Source organism: Chanodichthys erythropterus, chromosome 6, assembly GCF_024489055.1.
Source record: "Chanodichthys erythropterus isolate Z2021 chromosome 6, ASM2448905v1, whole genome shotgun sequence".
Taxonomy (NCBI): Eukaryota; Metazoa; Chordata; class Actinopteri; order Cypriniformes; family Xenocyprididae; genus Chanodichthys; species Chanodichthys erythropterus.
The window spans coordinates 7,801,527-7,824,986 of NC_090226.1; the positions used below are offsets into that span (position 1 = coordinate 7,801,527).

General features: G+C 37.5%; 1 protein-coding gene across 1 annotated transcript in view; it reads right to left on the reverse strand.

The window, feature by feature from the left end:
- The window catches only part of thsd7bb (thrombospondin, type I, domain containing 7Bb), a 98,485-nt gene that overhangs the window by 12,456 nt on the left and 62,569 nt on the right, over positions 1 to 23,460 (reverse strand). Inside the window, exons 8-21 of the mRNA XM_067387194.1 lie at positions 19,103 to 19,294; positions 16,051 to 16,291; positions 15,856 to 15,971; positions 15,608 to 15,740; positions 14,928 to 15,031; positions 9,198 to 9,389; positions 8,804 to 9,112; positions 8,409 to 8,587; positions 4,689 to 4,694; positions 4,347 to 4,501; positions 3,727 to 3,880; positions 1,370 to 1,508; positions 1,141 to 1,256; positions 939 to 1,053 (exon numbers count right to left, since the gene is read on the reverse strand). Coding sequence (XP_067243295.1) covers positions 939 to 1,053; positions 1,141 to 1,256; positions 1,370 to 1,508; positions 3,727 to 3,880; positions 4,347 to 4,501; positions 4,689 to 4,694; positions 8,409 to 8,587; positions 8,804 to 9,112; positions 9,198 to 9,389; positions 14,928 to 15,031; positions 15,608 to 15,740; positions 15,856 to 15,971; positions 16,051 to 16,291; positions 19,103 to 19,294 — 2,151 coding nt within the window. The remainder of the gene's footprint in view (positions 1 to 938; positions 1,054 to 1,140; positions 1,257 to 1,369; positions 1,509 to 3,726; positions 3,881 to 4,346; positions 4,502 to 4,688; positions 4,695 to 8,408; positions 8,588 to 8,803; positions 9,113 to 9,197; positions 9,390 to 14,927; positions 15,032 to 15,607; positions 15,741 to 15,855; positions 15,972 to 16,050; positions 16,292 to 19,102; positions 19,295 to 23,460) is intronic.

A 23,460-nucleotide genomic window follows, 5' to 3' on the forward strand; every position in this document is an offset into this window, starting at 1 on the left:
ACAAGTTTATTTTTAAATAAATGTTTTAATTGTTATTTCTATTCAAAGAATCTATTTGTTTCTATTCAAAGAATCTTCAAAAAAAATCCAGTTTCTACAAAAAAATTAAGCAGTACAACCGTTTACAACATTAATAACAAAAAAATGTTGCTCGAATATTTACTCAAGTGTTATTTTTCATTAAATAAAGTGTTTTTGGTACAATTTATGGTTGCATTTCATTTTCTGTAATTCTATTCAATACCTATTAATGTACATAAATAATAAAACTATAAAAATAGTATTAGTAATTACATACTGTAAATTTTTTTTACAAACTATTTTTATAGTTTTATTGTAACTGGCTAAAGTTTTGAATGATTTCATCATGTTTTATTAATATTAATAAAGGTAAACATTAAATATTCAAGCTTTTATATAGCAATCCAGTCTATCTGATGTTGGTCCATTAGATTTTAAATGTTTCTGTGTAGCCAGTTTTGGCCAGAATACTATTTCGAGAGTGATCTGAAAGGTATCCAGACCAAATGAACCACATAAACGGGTCCAGATCGGATCTGCGGCGGATCAGCTGCTTCATAAACGGGTCCAGATCGGATCCACGGCGGATCAGCTGCTTCATAAACGGGTCCGGATTGGATCCGCGGCGGATCAGCTGCTTCATAAACGGGTCCAGATCGGATCCGCGGCGGATGAACTACTTTATTGGCGGACACGGGGCGGGTCTGCTCCGGATCTGAACTGGATCCACAATCCTTATCTGTTCCGGATCCGCTGCGATGTGCAAGTGGACTCCGTTCCGGACCCGTTTTGCGGATCCGTTCCGGAGCTTGTGATACCTCCGGGGCGGATCCGTTGCGGAGTCAGTTTGCTATCTGGGTCACGATAAAGCACTGCCTCGCGTACCTTATTGCTTACGTATCGGTTATAGATCTTACTTTGGCTTCCACAGGTGTGTGAACATTCTGACCAGGTGGACCACTCTGTAATCAGGCAATTAACAGGGCAGCCCACCTCACAGGGGGCAGAGAGCTTTCCACGTGAAGGACCCAACTAGAAAAGAGAAGAAAACAATAAAATCGCCAGATTCCTATTAGACCTTTTATTGTGAAAGAATTCGAGTAAGAAAAAAACAGTCACCTCTTTGCACATGCTCAGTTCCACCAGCTTTCCATCGCTGCGGACACAGTTCAGGAGTCGAGTCTTAATCCCCCGGCCGCATACTGCGTTTTCACTGAGTTGACAGCTACTCCAGTCTTCAACACACACACACACACACACACACACTCACAAATTCACTCCATAATGTGGACAGAACACTTTTTTGACAATCTGTAAATTGTGATAGAGTGAACGTTTGTTACAGTACCCGAGTAAACGTAGGAGTATTTGAGACAGGTCATATTGATACAGGGTTGAGTCTGGTTTAGATCAGGGCAGGTATGGTCTCCTTCTGGCCACCTCAAAACAGTTCTACTCCTCCATCTCAAATCACCATCATTACAATCCTGGAGGAATGCAGACATCACTCACACCAGTACACAATCTTGCAGAGTCTCATTCATTGTGTTTACAGCAACGCATTTACAACAGAAGTCTATTAAATAAACTCAACCCCAAACTTCTGGAACTCCACAATTTAAGCATTTTAATCTTAATTACAATTATTGTAGTTACTTATTTTTATCTTTAAATATTGTTGTGGACAGTGGCCTTGGAGTCAAAAAGTTTGTATCTGATTTAAAGGTACAATTTGTGATAATCTTTTCCGCTAGAGATCGCTAGAAGCCTATTCAAAACAAAGGCGTAGTTTGATGACGCCAGGTTTTAGAGCGGAAACTTGGGACATGTGGTCTCCATCTCAACGGACGATGCAAAAGAATAGTGATTGGAGTCTGGAAGAAGTCATGTTCGTGGATGCGATTATTAACGTTACTGTAGTAAGAAGCTGAGCAGGAGCGAGTGTTGCGGGCGCTGAACGAGGAGCTGGAGCGATTGATCAACACACGCCTCAGCGGGACTTTTATTATGACACAGTCGCCGGCGCCGCTTCCGCTTTTCCGGTCATGAGTTTACGGGAGCTGTCCAGTGCCCAAGGAAGTCGACCGGAAGTTGAAGTCGGCCGGGTACCGCCATCTTGTAGCAGAACTTCACTTGCGTTAGCATCCCCATTGACTCCCATTCATTTTGGCGTCACTTTGACAGTGAATAACTTTATATCTGAGGCGTTTAAAGACTCCATTTGTCCATTATTTATTTCTAAAGATACACGACAATGTATAAAGAGCTCCATTACCTTCTATGTTACATTATGGCCCCGTAGAAACAGTTTTTGTAAAAATAAGCTAACGATTACGTCATAACCACTCGACTCTCTGTCGCACAGTAGAGAAATTACCGTACAGACAGGAGGAGAAGCTCGCAGGCAATCGGGGAGATTATCTTAATATGGCGTACTGGCGTTACATTTTAAAATACTATACAAAATAATTAATCAGAATACTTACTCCTGCTCACTCACGCCAAAGAACTCCCCGCTCAAGCTCGCCGTCTCTGCAAGATTAACGATGGCAGTTTGCACGCACAGCTACTAGAAGATTTACATCTGTCAGACAGGTTGCTGACGTCATCAAGCTTAGTTTGAGTCTGCGCGTCAGAAACGGAAGTGCTAAAAATCGCTAAAAATGGGCTTCACTTGTCTCAATTGAGTTCCAATGGGGTCGCTGTGTCCATTTCTTTTACTGTCTATGGAGCTGTCCTTGTCGACAGAACCAGCGGCAGATGGTAAACAGTAATTATGTTCCATAAATAAGTAACACAATCCACCATAAAACGTGCAAGCAGTAAATAAGGAACTGCTTGAAGCAACTAGTGGTTTGCTGGACGCTAGACACTTCCGCATTTGTCCACGGCACTGTTGTCATTTGGTTTCTACGTCAGTAAAGGCGGTAACAAAGGTAACTGACGTCATTGACAGGCGACTGCACTGCCCCGTGTCACTGTTTAGAATGGGAATTTTCTCATGATTTACAAGTAACGTTAGTTGAAAACATTAGAGATATTGTTTGTAATCAGCTGGACAAAATATATAACACTAGCCTAGTGGTTTTTGGATATTTTACCGCAAAAATTTTACATATTGTACCTTTAAATGGATTTTTCTCTATGTAACAGTTGAGTATCAAGCTGAAAATTACAGGCTTTAGATTATTTTCAATATATATATAGCGATTCTACCCCATGTGTGTAATGTCATCAAGCGTAATGTTAAAGTCATGTGGCTATACCTTCAAAACAGTGTGGATTTTATTGTTTATTCAGGTGCAATACATCCATTAAAATGTTTGCTTTTTAGTGGTAATCAAAATAATTTCACAAATTTAGTGCTAAACTTGAACATTCCAATCAATACATCTTTTGATATTTTTAGATATTAATTATTTACTCATTAATGAACCCATTTTTCTTGTGGGAGCTTTCAACCATCCAACAGTTAGGTTTTGCTAATTTTCTGGGGTCAATTTTAAAAGGTTCAACTACACAAGTATAATAAAATGTGTTTCAGCACTACTGTCAATCATTTTGTTAAATCCACTCTGCAATATATTTATTAAAGTAATAAACACTTCATTTTAGTCATCCCATCATGACAAGCTTCCCTCCATCCTGACATTTTATTATCCATTCATCAGCTCCTCCATCTATTCATCCATCAGTCAAACTGACCACGGTACATTTGGTCCACTGGCTCCACTCTGATGTCACGCAGTGGGCGGGGCATGGCAGCTGGCAGGTCTCAGCTTTGACTGGTTGTTCTTCCTGGGCACACAGTGAGTCATCCACAACCTCATCCTGGTTTTCTCCTCCCTTTTTCAAGCAGCTTTCAGTCAGAGACAAACAAAAGTTGTCAAGGATGGTTGTGGCACCTCTAATGCAAAGAAATATCTACCTAGTCAGGGTGAGAGCACAAATACAACTAGAAAACATTGTTGTTGAGTTATAACATCACCCATAGTATCCTATCATCCTCCCCCCTGACCTCACCATATTCTGAAGGGCAGAGTTACGACCTCACTTATCTTTAAGAATCAGAGTTATGACCCCATGAATCTGTTTGGCACTGTTGTGACCTCTCCTCGGTTTTGAACGCTGACTTACGAGACAATTTTGCTGTGTGATGCACACAGGATCTGTTTTATCATTATACCACAGAGGTAAAACAATATATTGTGCTGCTGTATTGTGGCAGAATGGGGACATTTTAAAAAGACATTCTTCAACTTCTTTTTAATGAAACTTCTAAAGATATAATTTGCTCATGAAAAGACTAACTGTGATAAGCTCACTGGATTTTGCAGGGCCGGAAACCCTCTCCGCATGTAGGCTGGGTCGATCCAGTGTTCGTGAGATTGTTTGGTGGTTTTATGATGCACAAGGAGCAGGACTTCACTTCCCACACATACTGACTGCAGTCTGAGTAACAGGGCAGTACCTCAGACACCTGATCACAGACAAGATAGCTATGATTTTTGTTATGGCAGCATGCACACAAATGTGTGTTTTGTGCATATCTGTCTACACAAAGTATGTACAGAAATAAATAACATGCTAATATTTATACAGGCAGGCACACACACACTTTTAATGACAAAATATTATATACACACATGATTCTCTAGGGTACTCACCTGAGCCTTTGTAGATATTCATATCAGCAGAACATAACCAGCGGCAAAACCACAGGAAAGAAAGAGGAATGAATGGAGAAAAGGAAGAGGAAAAGAAGGGAAAAAGAAAGGAAGAGAATATAAAAGGGGAGAGGAAATAGGAATAGAAAAGGGGAAGAGGAGGGAAAGGAAAAGTAGAGCAAAGAAAAGCAAAAGAAGGAGTTAAGAAAGGAAAACAAAGGCAATAAAATTAATGGGGAAAGGGAATGGAAATAGAAAATGAAAAGAAAAAAATGCATAAAGAAAAGGATATGAAAGGAAGAGGAAATTAACGGAGAGAGGAAAGGAAAATAAAGAGGAAAGAAAAGAGAAAGGAAAAAAGGACATACCAAAATAGGAAAGTAAAGCAAAGTAAAGGAAATGAAAAAGAAAAGAAAGTAAATAAAAGGAAAGGAAAAGAAAAGAAAGGAAATTAAAAAAAATGGGGAAAGGAAAGAAAAAGGGCAATGAAATGGAAAACATTTCAAACAAAAGAGGAAGAGGTAATTAATGGGGATTGGAAAGGAAAGGCAAAAGAAAGTAAGAGGAAATTGGAAAAGAAATGAAATAGGGTCAGGAAAGGGGAATTGAAAAAAGTGGAAAGCGAACATAAAGCAAAGAAAAAAAGGAAAGGAAAAATAAAGGAAATTAAAAATAGGGAAATGGAAAGGAAGCGAATGGGAAAAGGAAAATAAAAGGAAATAGAATTAAGGCAGAAAGAAAAAGAAATGAAAGTAAGAGGAAGGAAAGTTACATGGAAAAAAAGAAGGAATAGGAAAATGGGAAAGGAAAGGGAAAATATAAAAGGGAAGGAAAGGAAAGATTTTCTATTAGTTTCTGTTGGAACATGTTTGCCCCCACCGTAGATTCTTTATTTAGTGGTTCATTTATATGAGGGAAACTGAGCTGAAGGAAATGCTTGCTGACTCCAGTTCAGATCCATGAAACTTTAATGTTGCTTGACCTGCCCTGATGGAATATAAAATAAAGAGAGTGAAATAAAAGGAAAAAGAGCAAAAAGCTGGGGGGATAAGAGGTTCAGTCCCTGGAGGCTCTCCAGGCTTGTCTTACTAGAACAGAATGTGGTTGAGAAACATTGCGGAAAACAGCTGAACGTGGGCAGCCTGGGGAAGACCCCCAAAGCCAGGCCAGATGAATAATAAATTATACAGTAGATTTACACACACACTGTCTTGTTCTCTGTGACTCCCACTCACAGATAAAGATACACTATTCATGAATATATGACCACTTATAATTTAAAAATATGTGTGTGCGTGTGTACAGTATGTGATCTGAGGTTACTTTAAAGGGGACCTATTATGCCCCTTTTTCCAAAATGTAAAATAAGTCCCTGGTGTCCCCAGAGTGTGTATGTAAAGTTTTTGCATAAAATACTCCACAGATCATTTATTATAGCATGTTAAAATTGCAAATTTTTGGGTGTGAACAAAAACTCACCGTTTTGTGCTACGTGCTTAGATTGTGCTACCAGCATCATATTCATGTGGTATCGAGGCTTTATTAACGACCATACCTACCCCTACCCCAAAACAATACAAATATAGTGTTGGTAGCACAATCTGATAGGTAGAATTATTTGTCAGCACACCTGTTACAACAAAACAGGACAATCTCACGCACCAAAAAAGTCAGAAAGGGCGTTCATGTGCAATTTCTAAAGGTGCCCTAGATTCAAAAATTGAATTTACCTCGGCATAGTTGAATAACAAGAGTTCAGTACATGGAAATGACATACAGTGAGTCTCAAACTCCATTGTTTCCTCCTTCTTATGTAAATCTCATTTGTTTAAACGACCTCAGAAGAACAGGCGAATCTCAACATAACACCGACTGTTACGTAACAGTCGGGGTGTACACCCCCCAATATTTGCATATGCCAGCCCATGTTCCCAACATTATGAAAGGCATTAGACAAGGGCAGGATGTCTGGATGTGCAGAGCTGAATCAACAGACTAGGTAAGCAAGCAAGGAAAAATGGCAGATGGAAAAAGGGAAAAATGGCAGATGGAGCAATAATAACTGACATGATCATTGATATCATGATATTTTTTGTGATGTTTGTAAACTGTCTTTCAAAATGTTTCGTTAGCATGTTGCTAATGTACTGTTAAATGTGGTTAAAGTTACCATCGTTTATTACTGTATTCACGGAAACAAGAGGGCCGTCGTTATTTTCAGTTTTTAAACACTTGCAGTCTGTATAATTCATAAACACAACTTCATTCTTTATAAATCTCTCCAATCGTGTGTAGCATTAGCCGTTAGCCACGGAGCACTATCAAACTCATTCAGAATCAAATGTAAACATCCAAATAAATACTATACTTACGCGATTGCATGATGAACACTTTGTAAAGATCCATTTTGAGGGTTATATTAGCTGTGTGAAATTTGTGTATGGTGTTTAAGGCAAGCGTGAGCTCCGGGGGCATGGAGCATGAGATTTAAAGGGGCTGCATAACCTGAATCGGCCCATTTATAATGATGCCCCAAAATAGGCAGTTAAAAAAAAAAACGATGGGGTATTTTTTGAGCTGAAACTTCACAGACACATTCAGGGGACACTTAATTACATCTTTTGAAAACATGTTCTTCGGCACCTTTAACTAGGAAACTCCTGTTTACTATAATTCCAATAGCGCATGAGGACAGCATCAGTTCTGGATATGAAGTATGAGCCAGTGTTAATTTCGTTAATGAAAACTATGACGAAAAATGTTCGTTGACGACCTTTTTTTCCATGACTAAGACGAGACAATGAGAGACGACACCAATTTCATTTAACGATAACGTGGCTAAAACTACTCAATGTTCAATATCGTTGACGAAAAAAGATGAGACTGAAATGTGGCAAAAAGACTAAACACTTGACCAAAATCACTCTTTTGAAATCGCTTTTTGTTTTTGTCGAATAAAAGAGACAAAACATTACAGACTGTCTTTATGAGTGGTCACGCTTACAGTTGCCAGATTCCAGAATTTAATCGCACTATCAGAGATTTTCTGTTGAAAGAACACGTTTTACTTAATCTTTGCTATCTGGCAACCACGCACAAGAGCCCTCTCTACACTGAGGAACAAGCGCGGATGATCTGAAAACACAGACAAGTAAGCTGGAGTTCAGCGCTCTTCATTTGAGATTTTCTACTTGAACTAAAGTGTCTATATTTCGCTGCTCGTTTACTGACTAAATCTGGGACCAAAGTACGGGCTGATATCAGGCAGTGGCTCTCAAACTGACGTACGCGAAAAGTGCCGTTCATTTTATTCTACTTCCACCTTGTGTTTATTGGTACATTCCAAAACACAACATTTGTAATGACGTCATTGTAGGAGAGACTGCTTCTTATTTATGGGAATAATAAAAAAGGAATGAGTGGATTTTTAACATTATAGGCTGGTTGTTTACACACACTGTGGACACACATCTGTGTTCAAACACCTTATAAAAGTGAATTTTGCATAATAGGTCCCCTTTAAATGGACTGAATAGCTCTACTGTCAATCTCAATTGTAAATCTAATGCTAAATGTCTCTGGATATTTTAAGTTATCAGAACAACTCTTGTCTTATTTGGGCTATTTAGTTTGTTCATTTCTTACAAGATCAATAAAGTAAAAGAAAATTAGCCTCTCTCAATAACAAAAAAAAAACCTGAAGTGAAAAATAATTCTCACCTGATTTTTGTAATTGAGTTTCGGGCAGGGTCGACCTCCGTTGAAAGGCTTCTCTCGTAGCCACTGAGAGCGAACTTTTACACCCCCACCACAGGAGGCGCTGCAGGTGGACCAATTCGACCACTCACTCAACTTACAGTCCGTAGAACAGGGCACATGACACACTTCCTCTTCATAACCTGTAACAGCATACATGGCACTTACTTGGAGATGAATTTAATATAGTATAAATAATAATAGTAAAAAAAAAGAAGATAATATTTAATATTTGTTTAAAATATTCATTTAAATAATTAAAATTAGATAAACTTGAAATAATTGGAATAATAAAATATTTTTATATTTCTTATATATATATATATATAAATATATAGATATTTTGAAGAGCACATCACCAGGGCTGCTACAGAGATCTGGCTCCACCAGCTTTCCCAGGTGATTCAGACAGGCAAGAGCTCTGTAGCGCTTTCCGTGCCCACACTCTCTGTTCTTCCTTTGAGCTTGCCAGTCCTGGACTGTCTTTTGGCCTTGGTGGGAAACTCCTTGGATGAAAGGATGGCCAGCAATGTTCTTTGCTGGTGAGAGCAAACAAGGAGACCAGGGACCCTGAGGCTGGGTGTGAAAATCAGAACAAGGACAGGCTTCTTTCTCCAAGAGAGGAAACAGCTCCTCCTGTTGGCATCGCCAGCGCTTTTTACTGCGACCTGAGAGTTTGGATGGAAGAGCTTGGATGGTGTGCTTTCAGAAAATATTGTTATAATCAGAATAATTCATGGTTGAACATGTTACCTATCGGAGATCGGGTACGAGTGCGCCAACTTCCACAGCCTTGACACTGGCTGAATCTGCTCCAGGAGGTGAAGCTACATTCATCTCTACATGGAACACGGCACTCCCTCACCGAGACGGGCATCACTCCTGCCCACCTCACGCAGTCTGTCATATCTGCTGGAGAATCATCTGCACCAACACACGACACCTCTGCAAACATGACAAAGAGGGACAATGTCAAACCTATGGAAGCTAGTTTCTGCCACTAAATAAAAAATAGAAAAAGTAATTGTGACTTTCTCACTCACAATTCTGACTTTTTTTCTCAGAATTGTGAAATTTAAACTTGCGATTGTGAGTTATAAAGTCAGAATTGCAAGATGTCAAGTCAGAATTTTATGATAAAAACTAGCAATTGTGTCTTATATAGTTCTGACTTTTTTTCAGAATTTTATAGAAGTTTATATCTCACAATTCTGGCTTTATAACATGTAACTGTGAGTTATAAAGTCAGAATTGTGAGATATAAACTCACAATTCTGAGAAAAAAACAGTATTTTATAACAGTATAACTCAATTCTGACTTTATATCACGAAATTCTGACTTTATATCGCAATTCTGACTAGGGATGCTCACATTGACCGTTTAACCGTTAACCGAAAGTAAGAATTTTAACCGATTAATACTATCAGTTAAAGGTTTTTTTTTTGTTTTTTTTTCTGCATGGTTAAAGAAAAATATGCTATATATACATATATGCTTATTTGTTAACTCGCAGGGCGTTTCACACGTGCCAGACATATTTCTCTAAGCAACAAGCAAAATGAAGCGAGCGAAAAGAAGTACTGACCATTTCGATAGAAAGGGTCAGGCGCGCCGTTGGCATGAGGGACAGGGGGGTCAGGACCCCCGCAGTTTTAAAAAGACAGAATTCGACCCCCGCACTTTTGATAAGGGCTGCTTCAATCAGTCACAATATATCATCTTTTATTAGCTTAGGATATTTTCTTTCAAATGAGACCATTTTCACGTTTCTGTGAGCTTTCATTCATAAATAATCAACTGTTTTGTCGCAGATGTGAAGAAGAGGAAATGCGCTCTCGAACAGAGAAACACGCGATCTCCAAGCAATCGATCACAGCGTGCTAACGTTTTAGGTCAGGTCGATGGTATATAAATCGTGGCCGAACGTTAGCGTTTGTCAATCAAGCAAAACCGTCCATTCAGAAACCGAGAAATTTGACACTTTAAGGTAAGAGGCTGATCTCTCAGATTGACGCGCGAGCCGGCTAGACTGAAGTTTTCGTGAGGATTTGTAGTTTATGGACTGTTTTGAGTTCGGTATCTAGAAAGTTAAAAGCATTGATGGCATCTATAAAAGAGATATCTAAAAGCGAAACGAAAATTATTGCCTCGACCGGCGACACAGTGGGGAGGACGCACGAGAGGAGACCTGCGCGTTTAATTGGAATGTAGACTATATAGCTACTGTACTACTGCATTTACAAAGCTTATCAGTGGCATGCACTTTGATAACGAAAGTGAAAGTGCCTTTTGCGGTCCAATCGCGGTGCCCCCGCGTTCCCATTTCTCTCGATGTGAACCGTGAGCTCCAGTCCATTACAATTTAGGGGCATGGTATACTTCATTTCCCGAATTCCGCTTAGTCTTGTGCGCGAGCCTTTCAAAGAAACTCCTTTGCCCATGAGTGCAGAAAGACGCGTTTGGTATGCACACGTGCACCGTCCGTAGTCATAACAATAACAATCCTTGAGGTAGGCCTGCTATTTTTATTTGACGGAAAAGTCTAAAATACCGGGTGTTCAAAGCTTCAATGGATTCACCGTGTTTTTGTTTTTTCATCTTAATTTGTTAAACATTTAAGTGAAAAATATTTAGTGTAGGCCTATTTATTTTATGCCTTTTATTTAAATTATTTTTTTCTGTGGTCAGAAACGCTGCAGGTGCGTGACAATTTGATAATGTGAATCCAGGTTCTGTTGTTTATCTGTTCTATGCTGCTGTTTGCATGTTAAAATAAACCCGTGGAAGACACAGACACTCGTCAATTGTATTTTTTATTTAATGTCATATATATGTCATATTATCGTCATATAGGCTATACAATATTATAATCTTATCAGTTAACGGTTAATAATCGGATAACGAGCGTCGGTTGTCGGTCGAGAAATTTAACCGAAATGAGCATCCCTAATTCTGACTTTATATCGCAATTCTGACTTTATATCACAATTCTGACTTTATATCGCAATTCTGACTTTATACCACACAATTCTGACTTTATAACGCAATTCTGACTTTATAACGCAATTCTGACTTTATATCACACAATTCTGACTTTATATCGCAATTCTGACTTTATGACAATTCTGACTTTATATCGCAATTCTGACTTTATGACAATTCTGACTTTATATCACGCAATTCTGACTTTATATCACACAATTCTGACTTTATATCGCAATTCTGACTTTATATCACACAATTCTGACTTTATATCGCAATTCTGACTTTATATCGCAATTCTGACTTTATATCACGCAATTCTGACTTTATATCGCAATTCTGACTTTATATCACACAATTCTGACTTTATATCGCAATTCTGACTTTATATCACACAATTCTGACTTTATGACTCGCAATTCTGACTTTATATCATGCAATTCTGACTTTATATCACACAATTCTGACTTTATATCACACAATTCTGACTTTATATTGCAATTCTGACTTTATATCACGCAATTCTGACTTTATATCGCAATTCTGACTTTATATCACACAATTCTGACTTTATGACTCGCAATTCTGACTTTATATCACGCAATTCTGACTTTATATCACACAATTCTGACTTTATATCGCAATTCTGACTTTATATCACAATTCTGACTTTATACCACACAATTCTGACTTTATACCACACAATTCTGACTTTATAACGCAATTCTGACTTTATAACGCAATTCTGACTTTATATCACACAATTCTGACTTTATATCGCAATTCTGACTTTATATCGCAATTCTGACTTTATGACAATTCTGACTTTATATCGCAATTCTGACTTTATACCACACAATTCTGACTTTATACCACACAATTCTGACTTTATAACGCAATTCTGACTTTATAACGCAATTCTGACTTTATATCACACAATTCTGACTTTATATCGCAATTCTGACTTTATGACAATTCTGACTTTATATCGCAATTCTGACTTTATGACAATTCTGACTTTATATCACGCAATTCTGACTTTATATCACACAATTCTGACTTTATATCGCAATTCTGACTTTATATCACACAATTCTGACTTTATATCGCAATTCTGACTTTATATCGCAATTCTGACTTTATATCACGCAATTCTGACTTTATATCGCAATTCTGACTTTATATCACACAATTCTGACTTTATATCGCAATTCTGACTTTATATCACACAATTCTGACTTTATGACTCGCAATTCTGACTTTATATCATGCAATTCTGACTTTATATCACACAATTCTGACTTTATATCACGCAATTCTGACTTTATATCACACAATTCTGACTTTATATCACACAATTCTGACTTTATATTGCAATTCTGACTTTATATCACGCAATTCTGACTTTATATCGCAATTCTGACTTTATATCACACAATTCTGACTTTATGACTCGCAATTCTGACTTTATATCACGCAATTCTGACTTTATATCACACAATTCTGACTTTATATCGCAATTCTGACTTTATATCACAATTCTGACTTTATACCACACAATTCTGACTTTATACCACACAATTCTGACTTTATAACGCAATTCTGACTTTATAACGCAATTCTGACTTTATATCACACAATTCTGACTTTATATCGCAATTCTGACTTTATATCGCAATTCTGACTTTATGACAATTCTGACTTTATATCGCAATTCTGACTTTATGACAATTCTGACTTTATATCACGCAATTCTGACTTTATATCGGAATTCTGACTTTATATCACAATTCTGACTTTATATCGCAATTCTGACTTTATATCGCAATTCTGACTTTATATCACGCAATTCTGACTTTATATCACGCAATTCTGACTTTATATCGCAATTCTGACTTTATATCGCAATTCTGACTTTATATCACACAATTCTGACTTTATGACTCGCAATTCTGACTTTATATCATGCAATTCTGACTTTATATCACACAATTCTGACTTTATATCACACAATTCTGACTTTATATTGCAATTCTGACTTTATATCACGCAATTCTGACTTTATATCACGCAATTCTGACTTTATATCGCAATTCTGACTTTATATCACACAATTCTGACTTTATATCATGCAATTCTGACTTTATATCACACAATTCTGACTTTATATCACGCAATTCTGACTTTATATCACACAATTCTGACTTTATATCACGCAATTCTGACTTTATATCGCAATTCTGACTTTATGACTCGCAATTCTGACTTTATATCACGCAATTCTGACTTTATATCACGCAATTCTGACTTTATATCACACAATTCTGACTTTATATCACGCAATTCTGACTTTATATCACACAATTCTGACTTTATATCACACAATTCTGACTTTATATCATGCAATTCTGACTTTATATCACACAATTCTGACTTTATATCACAATTCTGACTTTATATCATGCAATTCTGACTTTATAACTCGCAATTCTGAAAAAAAAGTCAGAATTGTGACATGAAAACATTTTTTATTTCATGGCGGAAACAAGCTTCCATACAAACCAGTGTTATCATTCAGATTACTATTAAAGTTTTTTATATTTATTTCTAAACATTTATTTTATTTATTATGGTTTTAGTTTCAGTTAACTATAATAACCCAGTGTCAAACATAATGAAATATCCATTTAATGTGATAAAATTAAAATTTTGTTATCATTTACTCACCCTCTTTCTTTCTTTGTATTTTAAAAAATTTCTTAGTGTTTTCATCCATGAAATGAAAGTCAAAGGGGTCCAGTGTTGTTTTGTATAGACATTGTATGGTCAAAAATATTCTTCAAACTCTCATTTAAGTGCTTGAATGAAGAAAGAAGAGGTTTTGAATTACATAAAGGTGAATAAATAATGACAAAACTTCCAATCCCTTAAAAGTGTAAAACTATGTTTTGGGGCCCACTGTAACACATTAGTCACATTCTAAACACATTCTTATGTAAATTGTCCCAATGAATCAAATGCAACAAAATGATTTTTACAAATGATTAACATAGATAATCGTTCTGCTCGTGTTTCCTGAAGCCCAGTGTGCACATCTTGACAGAGTAATTGATTTTCTTAAAAATACTCTGTCTCACTATCCAAAACTGACAGGCAGAATCTGGTCCCACACACTGCAAACCGCTCTTTGAAAGGAACCCAGCTGAGTCTTGATAGGCTTGCACTTGCCATTAAAATTACATGAAGCACCAGAAAGGGGATTTTAAAACGACTGGGAGACAAAGATGTCAGATGTCACACCACGCTGTGTGTCCTCGCTGAGATTTTGACAACTATATAAGATGGGAATATGGGGAAAATTGCCAGAAAAGAAACCTTTAGGCAGACCTGAAGTCCCTCTGATTAGCTAAGATAAGTTACAGTCCTACAGTAATCCCTGGTTTTGTGGAACTTTCCTAATAAAATTTTAAATCATACAGAGATCCTAATCTGTCACTTACCTCTTGTCTCTAGTCCAATACCGCATGCCTCTGCGGGCCCACCCACAGCCTGCCTCACCGAATCAGGTACCAGAATACACTGATGCCAGCGGTGGGTCTGCCATCTGCCAGGAAACATCCATGCACAGAAAACATGTTGTAGTGTCTGGCTTATATCCAATTATATCTTATAAACATTTTGTATTTTGTTGGCACATTTAGTAGGGATACACATGACCACTTTTTAATGGAGTAACACCACATGGTTTTATTATATTTTGGTGATTTGTCTTATAGGATCATTTAAAAAAAAAAATTTAAACTAGTCTGTAAGGGTACATTATAAACATTTATTTAGTTTTATATGAATTGTTTTTTTTCCTAATTTTTATGGATGCTGAAATTTTTAAATCAGGAAAATTCTAAAAAAAAAAAAAAAAATTGGAATTCAGTTAATATCAAGTTAATTATGATGTTCTTGAGAATCATGATCATGATGAAGTAGCTTTATAAAACAGAACTGATCAAACTTTTTGGGTCAGTACGATTTTTTTTTTTAAAGAAATTGATACTTTTATTCCAAAAGGACACATTAAATTGATCAAAAGTGACAGACATTTACTAGCTAACTTGTTCTGTTAGTAAGTCCAAGGCTTATCCAACTTTTCCTATTTAAATTATTAAACCATTTCTCTCTTTACCTGTAAGTCGGGCACAGCGGAGGTGGATCACATTCTCTCTCCTCATAAAGAGTGTCTGGGCACTCTTGACCTCCATTTGCAGGTCTCTGGATAATGATCCTGTGACGGGACTGGTTCTGTGCTGTAGCATTCACTAAAGAAGCAAAAATGATCACAGTATAGGAAAAATATGAAAAAGTATAACATTTAGCTTGTCAAGTTGTGCCAAGTCAGGACATGTTGTTAGTGTTAGCAGAATATGTGCTCACCTGATAAACAGGAAGAGGGACAGGTGCTCCATTCACTGAAAGGTGTGATGATGCAGTCAGTTTTGCAAGGTAAAGGACAAGACCGTATCGAGTCAGGATGAGAGGATTCAGGACACCTGAGGTAGAATCAAGACACAAGAAATCGTCATAGAAGTCGACACAGAATTTGGGATGAAAGATTTTGTGTTTCTTTACCGTTTTGGCAGTACGTGTCCATTCCCAGCTCTCCTGCACGTGACTTGGCGCATCTGTACCCCTGTACCGCAGGTGGCATCATTCTCCATCTGGGCTGTGCTGTTACCGTCACTCTCGTCTGTGATGGTGTTTGGCATACAGGGATCCCAAGGTGAAGTATCCCAGTAGTACACTGTGCATGGGTGCGTGCTGCAGGGTCTCCACTGCTGCAGCTCAGGAGCCGGAGGACATGGCTTTCCATCTACAACCAAACAACATTGCTTAGGATTTTTTTTTTATATCCCATACTTATTTATTTATAACTGCAACTGTAATATGACACTATGGCATATCAATAGATACACACTGTCCTAGACCAACCCATCACAGAAAACCTTCTGCATTTTTCATAGATAAAACATCAGTTAGTACGATTTACTAAGCTGTTTTCCTCACAAGGACAAAAAAAATGTGCCCACAAGGACAAGGATTTTGGATATTGCCATCTTTGTGGAGATATAGGGTACACCTGAACCACACACACACACACACATACACAGTGGGTACGGAAAGTATTCAGAACCCTTAAATTTTTCAATCTTTGTTATATTGCAGCCAATGGCTAAAATCATTTAAGTTCATTTTTTTCCTCACTAATGTACACACAGGACCCCATACTGACAGAAAAACACAGAATTGTTGACATTTTTGTAGATTTATTAAAAAAAACAAAAAACTGAAATATCACATGGTCCTAAGTATTCAGACCCTTTGCTCAGTATTTAGTAGAAGCACCCTTTTGATCTAATAAAGCCATGATTCTTTTTGGGAAAGATGCAACAAGTTTTTCACACCTGGATTTGGGGATCCTCTGCCATTCCTCCTTGCAGAACCTCTCCAGTTCTGTCAGGTTGGATGGTAAACGTTGGCGGAGCCATTTTTAGGTCTCTCCAGAGATGCTCAATTGGGTTTAAGTCAGGGCTCTGGATGGGCCATTCAAGAACAGTCACGGAGTTGTTGTGAAGCCACTCTTTCGTTATTTTAGCTGTGTGCTTAGGGTCATTGTCTTGTTGGAAGCTAAACCTTCTGCCCAGTCTGAGGTCCTGAGCACTCTGGAGAAGGTTTTTGTCCAGGATATTCCTGTACTTGGCCTCATTCATCTTTCCCTCGATTGCAACCAGTCGTCCTGTCCCTGCAGCTGAAAAACACCCCCACAGAATGATGCTGCCACCACCATGCTTCACTGTTGGGACTGTGTTGGACAGGTGATGAGCAGTGCCTGGTTTTCTCCACACATACCGCTTAGAATTAAGGCCAAAAGTTCTATCTTGGTCTCATCAGACCAGAGAATCTTATTTCTCACCATCTTGGAGTCCTTCAGGTGTTTTTTCATGTGTCTTGCACTGAGGAGAGGCTTCCGTCGGGCCACTCTGCCATAAAGCCCCGACTGGTGGAGGGCTGCAGTGATTTTCTAAAACTTTCTCCCATCTCCCGACTGCATCTCTGGAGCTCAGCCACAGTGATCTTTGGGTTCTTCTTTACCTCTCTCACCAAGGCTCTTCTCCCCCGATAGCTCAGTTTGGCCGGACGGCCAGCTCTAGGAAGGGTTCTGGTCATCCCAAACGTCTTCCATTTAAGGATCATGGAGGCCACTGTGCTCTTAGGAACCTTAAGTGCAGCAGACATTTTTTTGTAACCTTGGCCAGATCTGTGCCTCGTCTCTGAGCTCTTCAGGCAGTTCCTTTGACCTCATGATTCTCATTTGCTCCGACATGCACTGTGAGCTGTAAGGTCTTATATAGACAGGTGTGTGGCTTTCCTAATCAAGTCCAATCAGTATAATCAAACACAGCTGGACTCAAATGAAGGTGTAGAACCATCTCAAGGATGATCAGAAGAAATAGACAGCACCTGAGTATACTGAATATATGAGTGTCACAGCAAAGGGTCTGAATACTTAGGACCATGTGATATTTCAGTTTTTTTTTTTTAATAAATCTGCAAAAATGTCAACAATTCATTTTTCTGTCAATATGGGGTGCTGTGTGTACATTAATGAAGAAAAAAATGAACTTAAATGATTTTAGCAAATGGCTGCAATATAACAAAGAGTGAAACATTTAAGGAGGTCTGAATACTTTCCGTACCCACTGTGTATATATATATATATATATATATATATATATATATATATATATATATATATATATAGACATACATGTACATATTTAAGGACAAAGGATCATGTGTTTGAGGGGTCAAATGGAGGGTATGTCCTTGATGGGTGTCTCATAAAGTAAGAATGTATAATTCATAGGAAAGAGCTGATTTATGGGGACTAGCATAAAAGAAACATGCCTGGGGATGACAGGACAAAGACTAATAGAACAACGTTTTGAAATGGGGATAAGGGATTTGGACTCAGTGTAAATCAGAGTCTAGAGTTTTAAAAAATGAGGTATTGTGAATAATTAAACTGTAAGAATAAAAAAGGACTTTAACAAAGCCCAGTATACAAGAGCTTCTGTACTAAGTTTTTGTGCAACAATTCCTACAAACGTTACGTTTCCAACATGTTTTCATATATTTCTTGCATCGTGTGTCGAGTGCTTACAATATTATTTTTCAAGACACATAACCATAACATCATCTTTATCATAATGAAAACATGCGCTATCACTTATATATTAGACCACATATAGCAATAGCCACATTACACTAAGTGAAAATTTTCTTTGCACAGAGCGTAAATAATTGCAAGATGCGATTTATACTTAGTGCATTAGAAACAGTATGCAATAATAATAATATATACAGTGTATATGATAATTTTTATTAAAATCATTCACGAATGCCGCTTTATTAGGACATTATGTCCAGCTACGTGGCAAATTTATGATGATATGTTTAACTTTATGCAAATGAAGACCGAATTTAGAGAGCGACAACCAATAGGAGTGAGGTTTCTTTTGTAATTTTGTCTGGCTCAATCAGACAATGGTGGGCGGAGTTGCATGGCAACTTGCACTGTGTGTTAATAGACACTCCAAATGTTTAATCTGACTGGACTCACGCTCCCCAGGAAGAGCCAGAACAAGACGTGAGCGACTTTGTTTCCCCTCTTGGTGTTTACTGGAGCAGGATTGGGAACAGGATGTCCAGGAACCCCAGTGTCCCAGCACGCAATCTCCAGGACAAGGCATCTCACATGGCTTCAGGACTGGAGGAGGATCTCCTGGGCATTGATCACTAGCAACTGGCTCACCTATAATGCAAAGATAAAGGCAGAAAGTTTGATTAAATAAATCTACTCATGAAAAAATGTCCCTGTTCTCTTTCTTTCTTATTTTCTTTATTTATATCAACATGTAATGTTTATCTTTTCTCATTTTCCTTCTTAAATAACACACATTCTTTCTCAATAACAAGCATATTTAATTAACATCTTATTCTAATACAACAAAAGAAAATATGCAATTAAATTCATTGCTAAAAAACAAAATTAGACCATTGAAATAATTATCATCGTTTGTTCTGAGCGCAGGAATCTCTGTTTCCTCTTATCTTGCACCTAACAACCACTTTTCTTTAATTAAAGTAGAATAATATGCAAATAAGATGTTTAATAGCATGCTGATTGCTCTATTCTTTCCTCAAAGACCATGATTGGGCAACATTAAGGCAATTTTTTAATTAACAGACAGCTTGAAAATAATGATCTGCTAATGAATGCTAAAGTAAGATATCAATGCTAAACTTCACTCAGTTCAGTTTGGAAAATACTCTGAAGGGTGTCCTCAATGCTTCAGAAAAACATTAAAACAAGATTCAATGGCACTTTTTTGAAACATTAACCAAGCGCAAGGGTTATTAATATAAACTTAATAAGACAGAGTCTCATAAATAATTTTTAATAAGTTTCAGTTAATTCAGTTTCTTTGTTTTAATCAGAATTTTAACAATATTTAGTGTAGTTAATGCTTAAAACAAGGGGGGCAAAAAGCAAAATAAGCTTACAAAAACTTCTAATCTCAATACTTCTATAAGCTCCACCTCAGTGAAGAAAGATCAGCTCACATATACAAAAACAATCTCGCAGAAGATCTTTTTATTTGTGAGATTGGAATGAACAATAGACACGTATACTCAAGAACATAATCAACTAGTAGAAGATGCTCCTCAGGTTGTTTATGAGATAAAGGAACAAAGATAAAAAGCGAGTAATAAACCTAGACAGACTCTCCTCTGAGAATCAGATATTGGGGCACAATAGTTCATTTCTTCATTACATCTTAGATGCAGGAAGGGCAACATTTCCCCAATTGATGTTAGGCCCTAAAATCAATCTCTCTTAATCATATTTGTTGCCCAAGATAGAAATGCACAAACAGAGCATTTTTTAAATGCACAGCTCTTAAAATGTATTTCTATGACCTTTGTAATCACCACCTTTTCTGTTGTGTTATGAGGGTTTGTTTCATTTTCTTTTCACGGTGGCAGACAAGTTGTTGTTTTTTTACCTTGAAGTGTTGAAAGAAGAAGCAATTTCCCAGAGCATTAAAGGGGACCTATTATGCAAAATTCACTTTTATATTGTTTTTTAACATAATTATGTGTCTGCAGTGTGTGTACACAAACACCCTATTGAGGTAAAAATACATCTACTCCGTTTGTTATTTTCCCCATAAATCTTGAAATGAGCCTTCAGGAAAGAACTCAACTGTGACATTACATCGGAACAGGCCCCGTCCATGACTGCCGATGGAATCTGACTTATTAGCTTAGCTCCTCCCCTGAGTGAGCTGTACCAAAGACTATAGATGTAGAAAGATGGTTCATTCCTATTAGTAATGAATGGGAGAAACTGCCACACGTCATTGCCGTTAGAAGCTCCGGTTTCCATAGAAACCTGAGACTCACACTTAGGACTGCACATGCGCATTGGCTCATCTAGCCTGAAAAATAAGATTTTTTAATGCTATTTGAGCATAAGAAACAACATTTATGGGACAGTTCATGTCGGATTTTGTTGCTGATTTAAAATATGTTATTTAATTGTGAGTTCGCCAAGCAGTTTTTGAGATTTCAGGATTCCCCCATTCAAATAGATAGGACTTGGTCTTGGATGCTGAAATAGCTGCCCGGAGGCGTTGCAAATATGGCCGCTGAGTGAACAGACTTTCCTTGAAAGGGACTTTGGCTATACAGTACACAGTCCGCCTTGCATATTCTCCTTTTCCTCTGATCAGGGGCGCAAGAGAGTTGTTTCGGGACAGCGGCTCAACCTCTCTAGGCCATGGCAACTAAGGGGAATAGCGGCCCGGCATCCTAGCGTGAGGGAGAAAGTTTAATACTCACTCCGACAACTCTCTGAGTTTTTGGCATGGTAATGGGTATGACAATGTTATGTTTGGTCTTGGCGGATAGATCTGCTACACTGCTGCTTTTATTGCTGCTGCTGCTGTAGGTTATTGCTGTATAGGACTTGCTACTGCCAATACATACACGACACGCTGCTGTGAGCAAGTAAGAGATGCTGCTGCTGCTGTACAATATTGCATACATGAATTACCCATAGCTGATCTATACAGGTGGAGCTGGGGAAGGTGGAGGGTTTCTGAAAGCATGCTGCATTGCTAAGGCAAATGCTACCAAAGTATTTTGAAGGGTGAGCATGCAAGATCATTGGCTACTGATACAGCAGGAACCAATCAGCTGTGCCCTATAGATAACGATGTGATTACGAGCAGGATGGGTTAAAGTACCTATTAGCCTGCGCCATCTACAGTTTCATGACAGAACTTTGATCAGACGTTTAAACTGTTAGGACTTTAAAATCAGTACTGGGTATATATATATATATATATATATATATATATATATATATATATATATATATATATATATATATACATATACCCAGGTCCAAATATGAGGAAGTAAGTAGCTAAAATATATTTACAATATATGTATGTAAATATATTTTAACATCTATATTAACAATATATTTTTTGGCTATTTTTTTGTGCATTTTGAAATATTTTTTATCATCTTAAAATTTTTTTTTTTTTTTCATATGGGATCGTATTTTGTCATCATGACGGAACACCACTTATGTTCTCTTCAGAATATGTCCAAATCTAGATTACATTTTATAAACTCATTGAACAGCTGGAATGTAATATAATGTTGTTATGGGAAAGTTAGATAAGGTGACTTTAACTGAGTGTAAAGTGATTACAACTCAAATCTCCAGCAAGAATACATTATCTCTGTAAGTCAACTGCACTTCAACTTTAATGGCTTTGGCATTTCGGCTTCACCATGCATTTTATAGAACATTCTAAGTGCATGCTGGGAAGATGATGCTGTCAGGTTTAATGCATATGTGTGGGTCGGATGTAAAATTCCAGCTCCACCATGTCCAGTCATGCCTGACATTTGCTGAGCCAAAAAACGGACATGTTTCACATACAGAGGTAGACCCCTTAAGACCACCCATATATTTATTTCTGATGGACAACATATGCACTGGCACTTGACATGGATGAGTGACATTACAATGAAAGGCCTTCGAGGACTCCTCAGGCTCTTAGAAACTTGTGTCTCTGTGCATTTGTGTGTCAAAACCGTAGTGCAACACTGTGACGTGGATCTGTCTGTCTGTTCTGATCATTTCAATGAGAAGCACAGAAGACAGATAAGAAATATGCCACATAGCTGCTGGGAGGAGAGGAGAGATGAGAGGAGATGAAAAGATAGCTGATCATTGCTTATGCGAGTAAAAATAACTAATCGCTGAAGAGTTTGAGGATGGGGATAGCAGAAGGTTGAAAGTAATTAGAGGGATGAAGGTGAAGAATGATGGGATTTAGAAAGATAATTAAAGGGATAGTTATGTAAACTCATTTAATCACCTTTATGAAATTTCTCAGGATGATTTTATGCCATGGAAGGAGATATTTTGAGGAATGTCTTGGCTGCTGTTTTCCATACAATGAAAATGAATACACTACTGTTCAAAAGTTTGGGGTCGATAAAATTTTTTTTGGGAAAAAGTCTCTTATGCTCAAAAAGTCTCTTATGCTCTTATGCTTAATGCATTATAGTCCTTCACGTTTATTGCGATCTCAGAATTCAGGCCAGTTGATAATACCCAGAATATCAAAATCAACTGAAGGTGGCAGATCCTTTTCCTATTTAGCACCTAAACTCTGGAACAATCTTCCTAGCATTGTTCGGGAAGCAGACACACTCTGTCAGTTTAAATCTAGACTAAAAACACATCTCTTTGCTCTTGCATACACATAACACATTATCAATACATTAACATTTTTCAAATCCGTTAAAGGATTGTTACGCTGCAATAATTAGGTCGGCCGGAACCGAAAACATTTCCTATAACACTAGATATACCTGTACATCAGAATA